A 9,334-nucleotide genomic window follows, 5' to 3' on the forward strand; every position below is an offset into this window, starting at 1 on the left:
AAGTGGGTCGGACGCTGCGGAACTGCGGGCCCAGCTGGAGGAGGCGGTGCGGCAGCGCGCGGAGGTGCAGCGGGAGCTGGAGCGAACGGGCGAGGAGCTGCACGTTCTCCGCGAGCAGAGTGGGTCGGACGCTGCGGAACTGCGGGCCCAGCTGGAGGAGGCGGAGCGGCAGCGCGCGGAGGTGCATCAGTCATTTGAAGACATTCAAATGAGATTGTTTGAGGCTGAGAAGGAGCGTAAGGCTGCCGTGGAGGAGAAGGAAAGTGGTATTCGTGCGATTGAGGAGAAGCTGTTGCTTTGGAAGGATAAGGTTTTAACAACGAAAGCTAGGGATGATGCACGAATTGGAAGCTTGGAAGGCTCCCTTACCGCTGCACGCGATGATGCGAGTAAGCTTGTGAAGTGTTTGTTAGATTTGTTGTCTGTTGCAGGCGAGGCAGCTGTGGTTGATGTAAGTGAAAGTGGCGAGTGCGAGGCGGATGTTGCTTCGCTCTTGTCAAGGGCTGAGAGCCTCCACGTGCGGTTAAAGAAAAGCCTCATGCTATTGGATGTGAGGTATGCCAGTGTGCCACTCGTTGAAGTCGTTGCTTCGCTGTTCAAGGAACTTTCAGAGACACGGAGAGAGTTTGACCAAGCGTCCGCGGAACTTCTTTGCTGCCGGCGAGACTTTGAGGAGGTCACCACCCGCCTGTCTGAGGTGGAGGGTAGGGTGGAGTCCTCAGTGTCGCCGGCAGTTGTGACGGAGTTGGAGGCGAGGAACAGTCAACTGGAGGAAAAGTGCGAGCTGCTTCGCAGGGAGATGAAGCGACAGCGGGAGGCGTTTCAGCGGGAGAAGGCGCAGCAGTCTATTTCTGCATCGTCAGCTGTGCAGGAGGGAGGCGCAACTCTACGTGCTATGGCTGGAGGCGTCTTTGAGAAGGACATGTTATCGTTGGCAAACCAACAGAGCCAGCGTGACAATGAGATTCGGCGTCTTCGCGTGCAACTGCAGGCGCTGGAAAAGATGAACGCGGAGCTGCAGCGCCAGTGCGAGCATAATAACGCTGTGGTGGCACAGTATACGCAGGACATTGAGGTGCTCAAGGCCAAGGAACGGGTTCAGCAGAGCGTGGAGTACGTGCGAAATGTCATACTTCAATTTTTATGCTGCTCTAGTGAAGAAATCCGGCAGCAGATGATCCCGGCGATAGCAACTGTCTTGGAGTTCTCGCCTAAGGAAAAGTTGGAGGTGCAGCGAGCAAACCCTGCATGCCCTAGGTTCCACTAGGGAGGCGACTTGTTGGGTGTTCACTTTTTTTTGTAGTTGCTTATTCCAATCTCTCCCTCTTTTTGGTCTGCTTTGGCTATCCTTTATTACGATTGTTTTGACTTTTGTTTATTGATAGCTGTGACCATTGTTCAGTGGGGCTTTGCTTTTATTTATTTGTTTTCGTGCGACGCGGACTATTACTATTATTTTTTTAAATTATTTTTATTGTTTTCTTTTTGCTTTTGTTGCTGCTCCGCCACCCCCCGGCCGAGGCGGCGACGAGGGAGGAGGCGGAAGAGGGACAGAAAGGAAGGAGGCGGGCACCATTCTGCAAAGGGGGCAGCGCCGTCGCTAGTCGCTGGACGCGTTGCCGCCGTGCCGATGGTGAAGCGGGACCTGGAGAAGGAGCGGCAGCTGGAGCTGGCCGCCATTTGGGGCAGCGAGGCGGACGGCGAGCTCCGCTACCCGAAACGTCGTCGGCCAGCGGCGAAGCGACCAGCGGCGGCCGCCGGCGCGGACGCTGTGGACGAGGTGCTCTCCTCCTTTGGCAGCGACGCGGTCAGCGAGGGCGGCTCGGACCGCGGCGCCCCAAGGAAGAAAAAGGAGAAGAAGGGCAAGAAGGCCTCCAGCGCGTACCGGCTTCACTGCTTCGTCGCCTCCGGCACGGAGCGTAACGCAGTGCGTACCGTTTTCGACGCGTACGAGCCCAAGGTGGAGCTGCGGGTGTCGCAGAAGGGCAACCTGCTTAACAAGACGCACTACGCGGTGCTGACGTTTCGCAACAAAGCGATGGCCCTCCATGCAGTCAAGACGCTGGACGGCACCGACCAGCGCGACCTCCTCGGTGTTAGGGAGATGAAGCTAGGACTGATGCTCTCAAGGAAAGAGCACAATGCGTCGCGTAGGAACATGCGTAATCGCCTGCGTGAAGAGCGGGAGCGAAGAATGGTGGAAGAGACGGAAGAAGAAGCGGGGTTCATCAAAAATTTTGTGAAAATGTACGCCCGTACTGGATAGAAGCTAATTGAGCGACGGAAAGGAAAAACAAGAAAGGGGAACGTAAAGGAACGAGTAAGGAAGTGATATGCATATCTCCGTTGTCTATTTGTAAATGTTCATCTCCTTTCTGGCATATGCCTGAGCAAAATGATGTGATTGAACTATTATTTGTATTCCCCATTTGTTCTCTTTTGCCTCTGTTTGAATTCTATCTATATTTCTCTCTCTCGCTCTTTTTTTTTTTTTGCTCTTCTTCATGCATTCGCCTCACGACCCGACCCCCTGATTGCCTAGTAAAGCGGGGCGACAATGGCCACAGAGGATGCCGTCGCACAGGTGTATGAGTACTTGAAGCATGCGGTCACTTCCGACGACGTCACAGATGCTGTCCCAGAAACGTCGGTACGTAAGTATGTTGGCTCACTTGACGAGAAACGTATGTTTCACGGTAAGGGTGTCCTTTATTCTGCAATGGGCTTCCGCTACGACGGGGATTTTGTCCATGGGAGCATGGAAGGTCGGGGCCGAATTACATGGAGCAATGGTATCTCCTACCAGGGTGATTTTCAGGGCAATGCCCCAAATGGGAAGGGCGTCTTCACCTGGTCTAACGGGGACAAGTACGTAGGAGAGGTAAAAAATGGTGTGCGGCACGGCAACGGAGAGATGTCAACGGCTCGGGGCGTGTATACCGGCGCCTGGGCCTCGGGTGAGCGCCATGGCAAAGGGCGTCAGACGTATTCTGGGGATTCTTACTACGACGGAGAATGGGCAGGCGACAAGCGTCACGGAAGGGGCAAGTTGGTGTACCCCAACGGTGACGTATACGACGGCGGGTGGGACCACGGCCATCGAGACGGCTTTGGGGCCATGGGGTGGAAGTTCGGCACGACGCACTACTTGGAGGTGTATGAAGGGCACTGGAGGGACGATGTCCCGCAAGGGCATGGGCGCTCCACCTACGTGCTGCATTTAGACCCAGATAAAACGCCGCAGGACGTCGATACCCCGATAAACTTTTCCCCTCCCATTCTATCCGTTGTCAACGTTTACGAGGGTGACTATATGCAGGGAATGCGACATGGCTTCGGCGTCTTCTACTACGCGGACGGAGGCACCTACGAGGGCGAGTGGTGCCGTGGAAACAAAGAGGGATATGGAAGGTGCACAACAAGCGTAGGGACCTCACATTATGGCGTCTTCCGCGGCAATGAGGCCGAGCAGCTTTTCAAGGACGCGGAAGGCCCAGCAACTCTGCCAAACATTGCCCTAGCAGACTTTTTTGGCATCGCAGACAACTCGCTTGAAGAGGTCAAGTCATCTATACGAATGCTCTTGGTGCGCTTTAACAAAACTCTTAGAACTTTGTTTGACACCTACGGTGGAAAGTTTGACAACGTGAAGCTCCTCACAACGAATCCCAATTGGTGGCGGCACCGCTCTCCGGGCCACATCTGTATCCCACAGTACCTTCGTCTCTTGAATGACGCGCACGTCATCAATGGCCGTGTGAGCATCTCCGACGTGATGAATTGCGTGCTGTTGACTATTGAGGCAGAGGCCGAGGCCGAGGCGGAGGCCGAGCGCGTGGCACCCTACAGTCACTGGCGTGAGAGGATGCGTGCACTTCAGGAATCCATCTTGCGGCTTGAGGGTAGTCTTAACTACCGACAATTTATAGAATCCCTTGTGCGTCTGTCGGTTATTGCGTGCGTCGGCTGCAACGCCACCGAGCTTGGGCAGCGCTTCTTGGTCCTGATGGAAGGGTCACTCAAAAAGGAGCAGCTCACAAATGAACCACTGTTTCCCCTGACAAGGGAGAACGAGGCACAGTTGCTACCCCTTCTTCCCTCTTTGGAGGCACTCTTTGTGAGAATGGGAGCCGAACCCAAAACGCGGACTTGTGACACCTTTGTACTCTTGCCTGTTCGCGATTTTATTATCTTTTTCCGCACCATGTTTGATAGTCATGGAGTCACTTTAACTGATGCCTTGAGTTGCTTATTTCCCTTTGATCGGTTCGTGACCCCAGGCGTTGTACCTACCGCCATTTGCCCGCCGCGTAACGCGCTAGGGTTTTCCATGTATGAAAAGAGCTGCGGGTCCCAAGGGGAGTTGGCGGCTGTGGTGGTGGCGTCTGAGCGACAGTTGACATTTGTCGAGTTCGTGGAAGCGGTGCTGGGCGCCCTGGGCCTCGTCGGCGTGACGGACCAAAAAAACATGCTTGAGAAGCTACAAGAAATCCTTGCGGCAAAGTCGCCTTGAGCGGGTGCAGGGCCCAGCGGAGGCGCATATGTAAAGCAAGCAAGTGGGTGAGTGAGTGAGAAAGGACGGGAGTGGCAGGAGTTCCCTCGCCGCCAAATCTCCCATTCTCTGTGTGTGTCTGTGTGTCCTCGGGCTCGCAACACACGCGTCCGCTTCATCGCCATGGCGCTGCGGAACTGTTACACCCGAATTGTCTGTTTGGCGAATGTGTGTGTGTGTGTGCGTTGTATTTTTATTTTTATTTTTCCTCCACCTTTGTTCTTGCTCGCCTTTCACGCTGAGGGAGTACAATTAGTTGCTCACGATTGAGGGGTTTCTTTCTTCCAGCATGGGGCTTGATGTTCAGCTTTTCCGTGATGAAAAGGCGGCGGACCTCATCCGCGAGTCTCAACGCCGGCGCTTTGCAGATCCCGCCGTTGTGGACGCCGTACTGGAGGTAGACAAGAACTGGCGGCGCACGCAGTTTCTGACGGAGGTCTGCAACAAGCTCATCAACGCCTGCAGCAAGCTTGTCGGGGCGAAGAAGAAGGCAAAGGAGACCGACGGGGACTCCTCCGAGGTTCCCGAGGCGATCCGAGCAGCCTGCAAGGAAGGGGAGCTGAACCCGGACCAACTCAAGGAGCTCTGTGTGCTGCAGCTAAAGCAGCTGTCGAAGGACCTCTCCGACCAGGTGGCGGGGCTCGCGAGGGAGGCGACCGAGCTGGTGGCGAAGCGGGATGGCCTGGTGCTCAGCGTTGGAAACATCATTCATGAATCCGTTCCTGTGGCGCAAGATGAGGATACGGGCAACACCGTCGTGCGCACCTTTGGTGACGTGAAGAAGCGAGCAAAACTCAATCATGTGACGATCATGGAGCGTCTGGGGATGATGGACACAACAAAGACGGTCACCTCCATGGCTGGTGGGAGGGCCTACGTGCTGAAGGGTGGACTCGTTCAGCTACATTTGGCGCTCCTGTCGTATGGCATGAACTTTCTCGTCAGCCGGGGCTATACCCCGTTTTACCCACCCTTCTTCCTCAACAAGGATGCCATGTCGGAGGTGGCGCAGCTCTCGCAGTTCGATGAAGAGCTCTACAAGGTTACGGGCGAGGGCGATGAGAAGTACTTGATCGCCACGAGCGAGATGCCCATCGCGGCGTACCACCGCGGTAAGTGGTTTTCAGAGCTGAAGGCGCCGCTGAAGTACGCTGGAATGTCGAGTTGCTTCCGCAAGGAGGCCGGCGCTCACGGCCGTGACACGCTCGGCATCTTCCGCGTGCATCAGTTTGACAAATTGGAGCAGTTTCTTGTGTGCTCCCCACGGGAGGGGGAGTCCTGGCGGCACCTTGAGGAGATGATTCGCACCTCTGAGGAATTCTGCGAGAGCCTTGGGCTGCCGTACCGCACCATCAACATTTGCTCTGGGGCGCTGAATAACGCGGCTGCCAAAAAGTACGATCTTGAGGGCTGGTTCCCCGCCTCGGGGGCCTTCCGCGAGTTGGTGTCGTGCTCCAACTGCACAGACTACCAGGCGCGCGGTGTGAATTGCCGGTTTGGCCCAAACATGCGTAACGCGTCGGCAACCAACGTGAAGGAGTACTGCCACATGCTGAACGGTACACTGTGCGCCATCACGAGAACGATGTGCTGCATCTGTGAGAACTACCAAACAGAGGAAGGCGTTGTCATTCCCGATGTGCTGCGCCCATACATGATGGGTGTAGGGATGCTGAAGTTTGAGGACAGCGTGCCGCCCACGGAAGGGACGGAGTAAAACTAGAAACGACGCATTTGCACATTAGTACGATTGCTATTGTCCTGTGGTTTCTAAATATGGGTGCGTGCGTGTGGGAGGAAGGGTTTACTTTTCTCTACAATGCCGGGAACGCACATCAGGGCAAAAGCAAAGTGGTTGATTATTAAAAAGGAAACGAAAAAACGATCTTTCTGAGAAAAGGCCCGAACTAGCAAGAGAGGATAAAAAAAAAAGGCGTCGGTTGCTCTTGCTCTTGCGGGGGGTGACGTTTTCTTGTTTCTCTTTTTCACCTTGCAAACGCACATGCATGTGTGTGCGTAGTGGGGGGCAGGGGAGCGAGGCACCCAGGCAAGGGGAGGAAGAAAACGCAAGGCAAAGAAACGAAAGGTAATAGGGGCAAATGCACCGAGCAGCTGGGGGAGATGCATAGAAGCGTAAATTAGCAAAACATGGGCAAAAATAAAAAGAAACATATGGAAGAGTGGTGAATCTCTTGGAATAAAAGCGGGTTCATTCTGAGGAGGGCTTGGGCAGTGCTGCGTCCGCGAGGGGGGTTACTCGCGGTTTCCTTTTCTTTCTCCAGGCTCTTACTGCCTTGTTGCTTTTTTTTTCTTTTTGCGCTGCGCCTCTTCATTGCCTCTTCCCGCCATTCCTTTCTGTTTCTCTGGCGTCGGGAGGTAAGGGGGGTTTTATTATTTTTGTTTTGATGCGGCGTGGAGAGAACTCAAGGAGATGAAGCGGGACCGCACTGACGATGTGGCGCGTACGCCAACTGGCAACTGGGACTTCTCCCCGCACCACACACTGGAGGCGGAGGCGGAGGGGTTTGAACGGGCTGCGGTGCAGCGCTACACCCTTGGGCTCCTGCACTTGCGGGGCGCGGATCCGAAGGCAACGCCGGCTAATGTCGCCGCGTCCATTATGCGCTCCCTCAACGAGCGGTTTAGGCGGATCGTCAAGATAGGACAAGGGAGCTTTGGGGAGGTGTACATTGTCTTTGACACTGTGACGCAAACCCACCTCACGATGAAGCGCATGCAGCTGCTGCGCGGTGCAGGTAGACGTGTCATGGGGCTGTGTAATACAACCTCTCGGGAGCTGAATCTACTGCGTATCCTGAAGCATAAAAATATCGTTGACCTATTTGACTACCACGTTGTCCCGGATGGAACCCTCATTGCGCTGATGCCTGTTGTGGCGTACGATCTTGTCTCGCTGATTCGGCTTTGGCGAAACGGCGGCCCCCGTGGGGAGCCAAGCGCCGGTCGTATGCCGCTTCCCACCATTAAGTGTATCTTTTATCAGCTTCTTACCGGTCTCGCCTACCTGCATAAGGAGCGGGTAATTCACCGCGACGTGAAACCAAGCAACGTCATGATTGATGAAAAGGGCGTTGTGAAAATCATTGACTTTGGCTGGGCCCGCTTCTGTCCTGCGAGGTGGCGTGGGCCAATGACAGGGCCCCCATGTCCCGTCACGTACCGCCCGCCGGAGGTTCTCCTCGGCGGGAAACATGCACTGAACTACGACGCTTCCGTCGACCTCTGGTGCTGCGGTTGCATTCTCTTCGAGATGCTCTCTGGTGGAAAGATGTTTATCAACGCCCGCAGTGAGGTGGAGGCGGTTGCGGCAATCACGGACTGGCTTGGCTCCCCATCGACGAAGAGCGCGCTGTACTACGGGCGCACGGGTAGCTCCCTCATCCGCTTCAAGGAGAACCAGCCAAGTCATCTGGCCCATCGGTGTGAGCTGCTTCACATTGACCGGGATAGTGTGGGCATGCTGGACGCAATGCTCCAGCTGGAGCCACGGCGACGACAGCCTGCCGAGAAGTTGCTGCGGCACCGCTGGTTTTCCGCCGCGCCTGTGGCGTGCGAGCCGCATGAAATCTCTCTGCCGGAGCACAACATGTATCGATGGCTGGAGTCGCAGCGCCGCTCTTGAAGACGTTGAGAGGTGGTGGATGGTGAGAAGCACGCAAGCAAGCACCCTTGCAAAGTCACACTGAAAGCTAAATGGAAAGAAAAACAAAAAAAAGAGTAAGAAACAAGAGAGTGATGGAAATAAATAAATAAAAACAAGAATGCTCTAATACTTGTGTGCCTGAATTGCACTCCGGCTGCAGACGTGCGCAGGGATGCCGTGGAATAAAAAACTCTTCTTCACCGTCTGTCTCGTAGGGTGTCGGGCTAACGGCAGGTGAGGGAGCAAGGCGGGTGGAGGGAGAGAGTGAGGTATAAGGAAGTAGTCGTCTCAAAAAGTTAGGCAGTGAGGTTCGCTGTCCTGCTCGTTGCTGTTTCCCTGCGCTTTCAGGGCATGAATGACCACGAGGCCGACAAGGGCGGCTGCCTTGAACACTACCTTGACCTCTGTGCAGATGAGGGCGCTCGTAGCGAGAGTGGAAAGCAATCCTGTTTTGTGACCGTGACCGAGCTGTTTGAGAGGCTTCGGGAGGAGTCCTCGCTGGATGAACTCGTCACGGGGGTGTACGTCTACGCAGAGCCAGAAAACTCGTGGGCGCCCTTCGCGATTCTCTCAGGCGACCACTATTTTATCGTCCTCGAGACGCATAGCTGGTGGTGGTCCGTTGAACTGCGTGATGGACTGATGGTGCTGCAGCGCGGAAAAGATTTCTCCAGCGTGCAGAACCGCTGCCGAGGTCGATACCGCCGCTGCCGCTTGCTACAAAATGGGCCTCGGCTTGTATCTCAAGGCGTATGTGGGCGGCGCCGTTTTAATGACGTCCTTTTGCTGGTATATCGTCAAGGGTTCTTCAACGGGGGCGACGGCGGCGGCGGTGTCTCCGGGCACTCGCCGGTGTCCTTGGCCCTTGTTAGTTTCATCTGCAAGGAATGTGATGTGCGCCAGGTGAGTGGGGCCAGTCTTGTGTGATTTTTTTTACTATTTTGCCCTCTGTTGAATGCAACAAGTGAGCAAAATGCATTCTTCTCAGTATTTTAAACTTCTCTCCTTTCTTTTTTTTTTCAATGTATTTTTCCGATAATGCATTATTGCTCTGCGGTCACGCTGCGAAATATACGTCTATTTTCGCCAACCATTAATTTTAATTTCCCCCTCCCGCC

The 9,334-nt window shown here is 54.9% G+C and overlaps 6 protein-coding genes across 6 annotated transcripts, besides 3 other annotated features; all 6 read left to right on the forward strand.

Annotated features, from left to right (window-relative positions):
• Tco025E_07981 (putative MYH7B protein) lies at positions 1 to 1,267 on the forward strand (the record flags this gene model as incomplete). The annotated part of the gene is made up of 1 exon (XM_029374838.1): positions 1 to 1,267. A coding segment is annotated over one exon (1,267 nt), but the record flags the coding sequence as incomplete, so codon positions are not given.
• Positions 1,268 to 1,444: 177 nt separating this feature from the next.
• Positions 1,445 to 1,496: a microsatellite.
• A 134-nt stretch (positions 1,497 to 1,630) lies between these two features.
• Tco025E_07982 (uncharacterized protein) lies at positions 1,631 to 2,266 on the forward strand (the record flags this gene model as incomplete). The annotated part of the gene is made up of 1 exon (XM_029374839.1): positions 1,631 to 2,266. One exon carries the CDS (start codon positions 1,631 to 1,633, stop codon positions 2,264 to 2,266), a length of 636 nt encoding a protein of 211 aa, XP_029225028.1.
• A 291-nt stretch (positions 2,267 to 2,557) lies between these two features.
• Positions 2,558 to 4,513, forward strand: Tco025E_07983 (uncharacterized protein; the record flags this gene model as incomplete). The annotated part of the gene is made up of 1 exon (XM_029374840.1): positions 2,558 to 4,513. One exon carries the CDS (start codon positions 2,558 to 2,560, stop codon positions 4,511 to 4,513), a length of 1,956 nt encoding a protein of 651 aa, XP_029225029.1.
• Positions 4,514 to 4,719: 206 nt separating this feature from the next.
• Positions 4,720 to 4,741: a microsatellite.
• Positions 4,742 to 4,841: 100 nt separating this feature from the next.
• Positions 4,842 to 6,269, forward strand: Tco025E_07984 (putative seryl-tRNA synthetase; the record flags this gene model as incomplete). Its single annotated transcript, XM_029374841.1, has 1 exon — positions 4,842 to 6,269. One exon carries the CDS (start codon positions 4,842 to 4,844, stop codon positions 6,267 to 6,269), a length of 1,428 nt encoding a protein of 475 aa, XP_029225030.1.
• Positions 6,270 to 6,597: 328 nt separating this feature from the next.
• Positions 6,598 to 6,642: a sequence feature (GA-rich).
• A 341-nt stretch (positions 6,643 to 6,983) lies between these two features.
• Positions 6,984 to 8,195, forward strand: Tco025E_07985 (putative protein kinase, putative,cyclin-dependent protein kinase; the record flags this gene model as incomplete). Its single annotated transcript, XM_029374842.1, has 1 exon — positions 6,984 to 8,195. The coding sequence occupies one exon, from the start codon at positions 6,984 to 6,986 to the stop codon at positions 8,193 to 8,195; it is 1,212 nt and encodes a 403-aa protein (XP_029225031.1).
• Positions 8,196 to 8,567: 372 nt separating this feature from the next.
• Positions 8,568 to 9,143, forward strand: Tco025E_07986 (uncharacterized protein; the record flags this gene model as incomplete). The annotated part of the gene is made up of 1 exon (XM_029374843.1): positions 8,568 to 9,143. The coding sequence occupies one exon, from the start codon at positions 8,568 to 8,570 to the stop codon at positions 9,141 to 9,143; it is 576 nt and encodes a 191-aa protein (XP_029225032.1).
• Positions 9,144 to 9,334: the final 191 nt, after the last annotated feature.

The sequence above is a fragment of the Trypanosoma conorhini genome, assembly GCF_003719485.1.
Source record: "Trypanosoma conorhini strain 025E chromosome Unknown Tco_14.4_contig_00676, whole genome shotgun sequence".
In the NCBI taxonomy this organism is placed as follows: Eukaryota; Euglenozoa; class Kinetoplastea; order Trypanosomatida; family Trypanosomatidae; genus Trypanosoma; species Trypanosoma conorhini.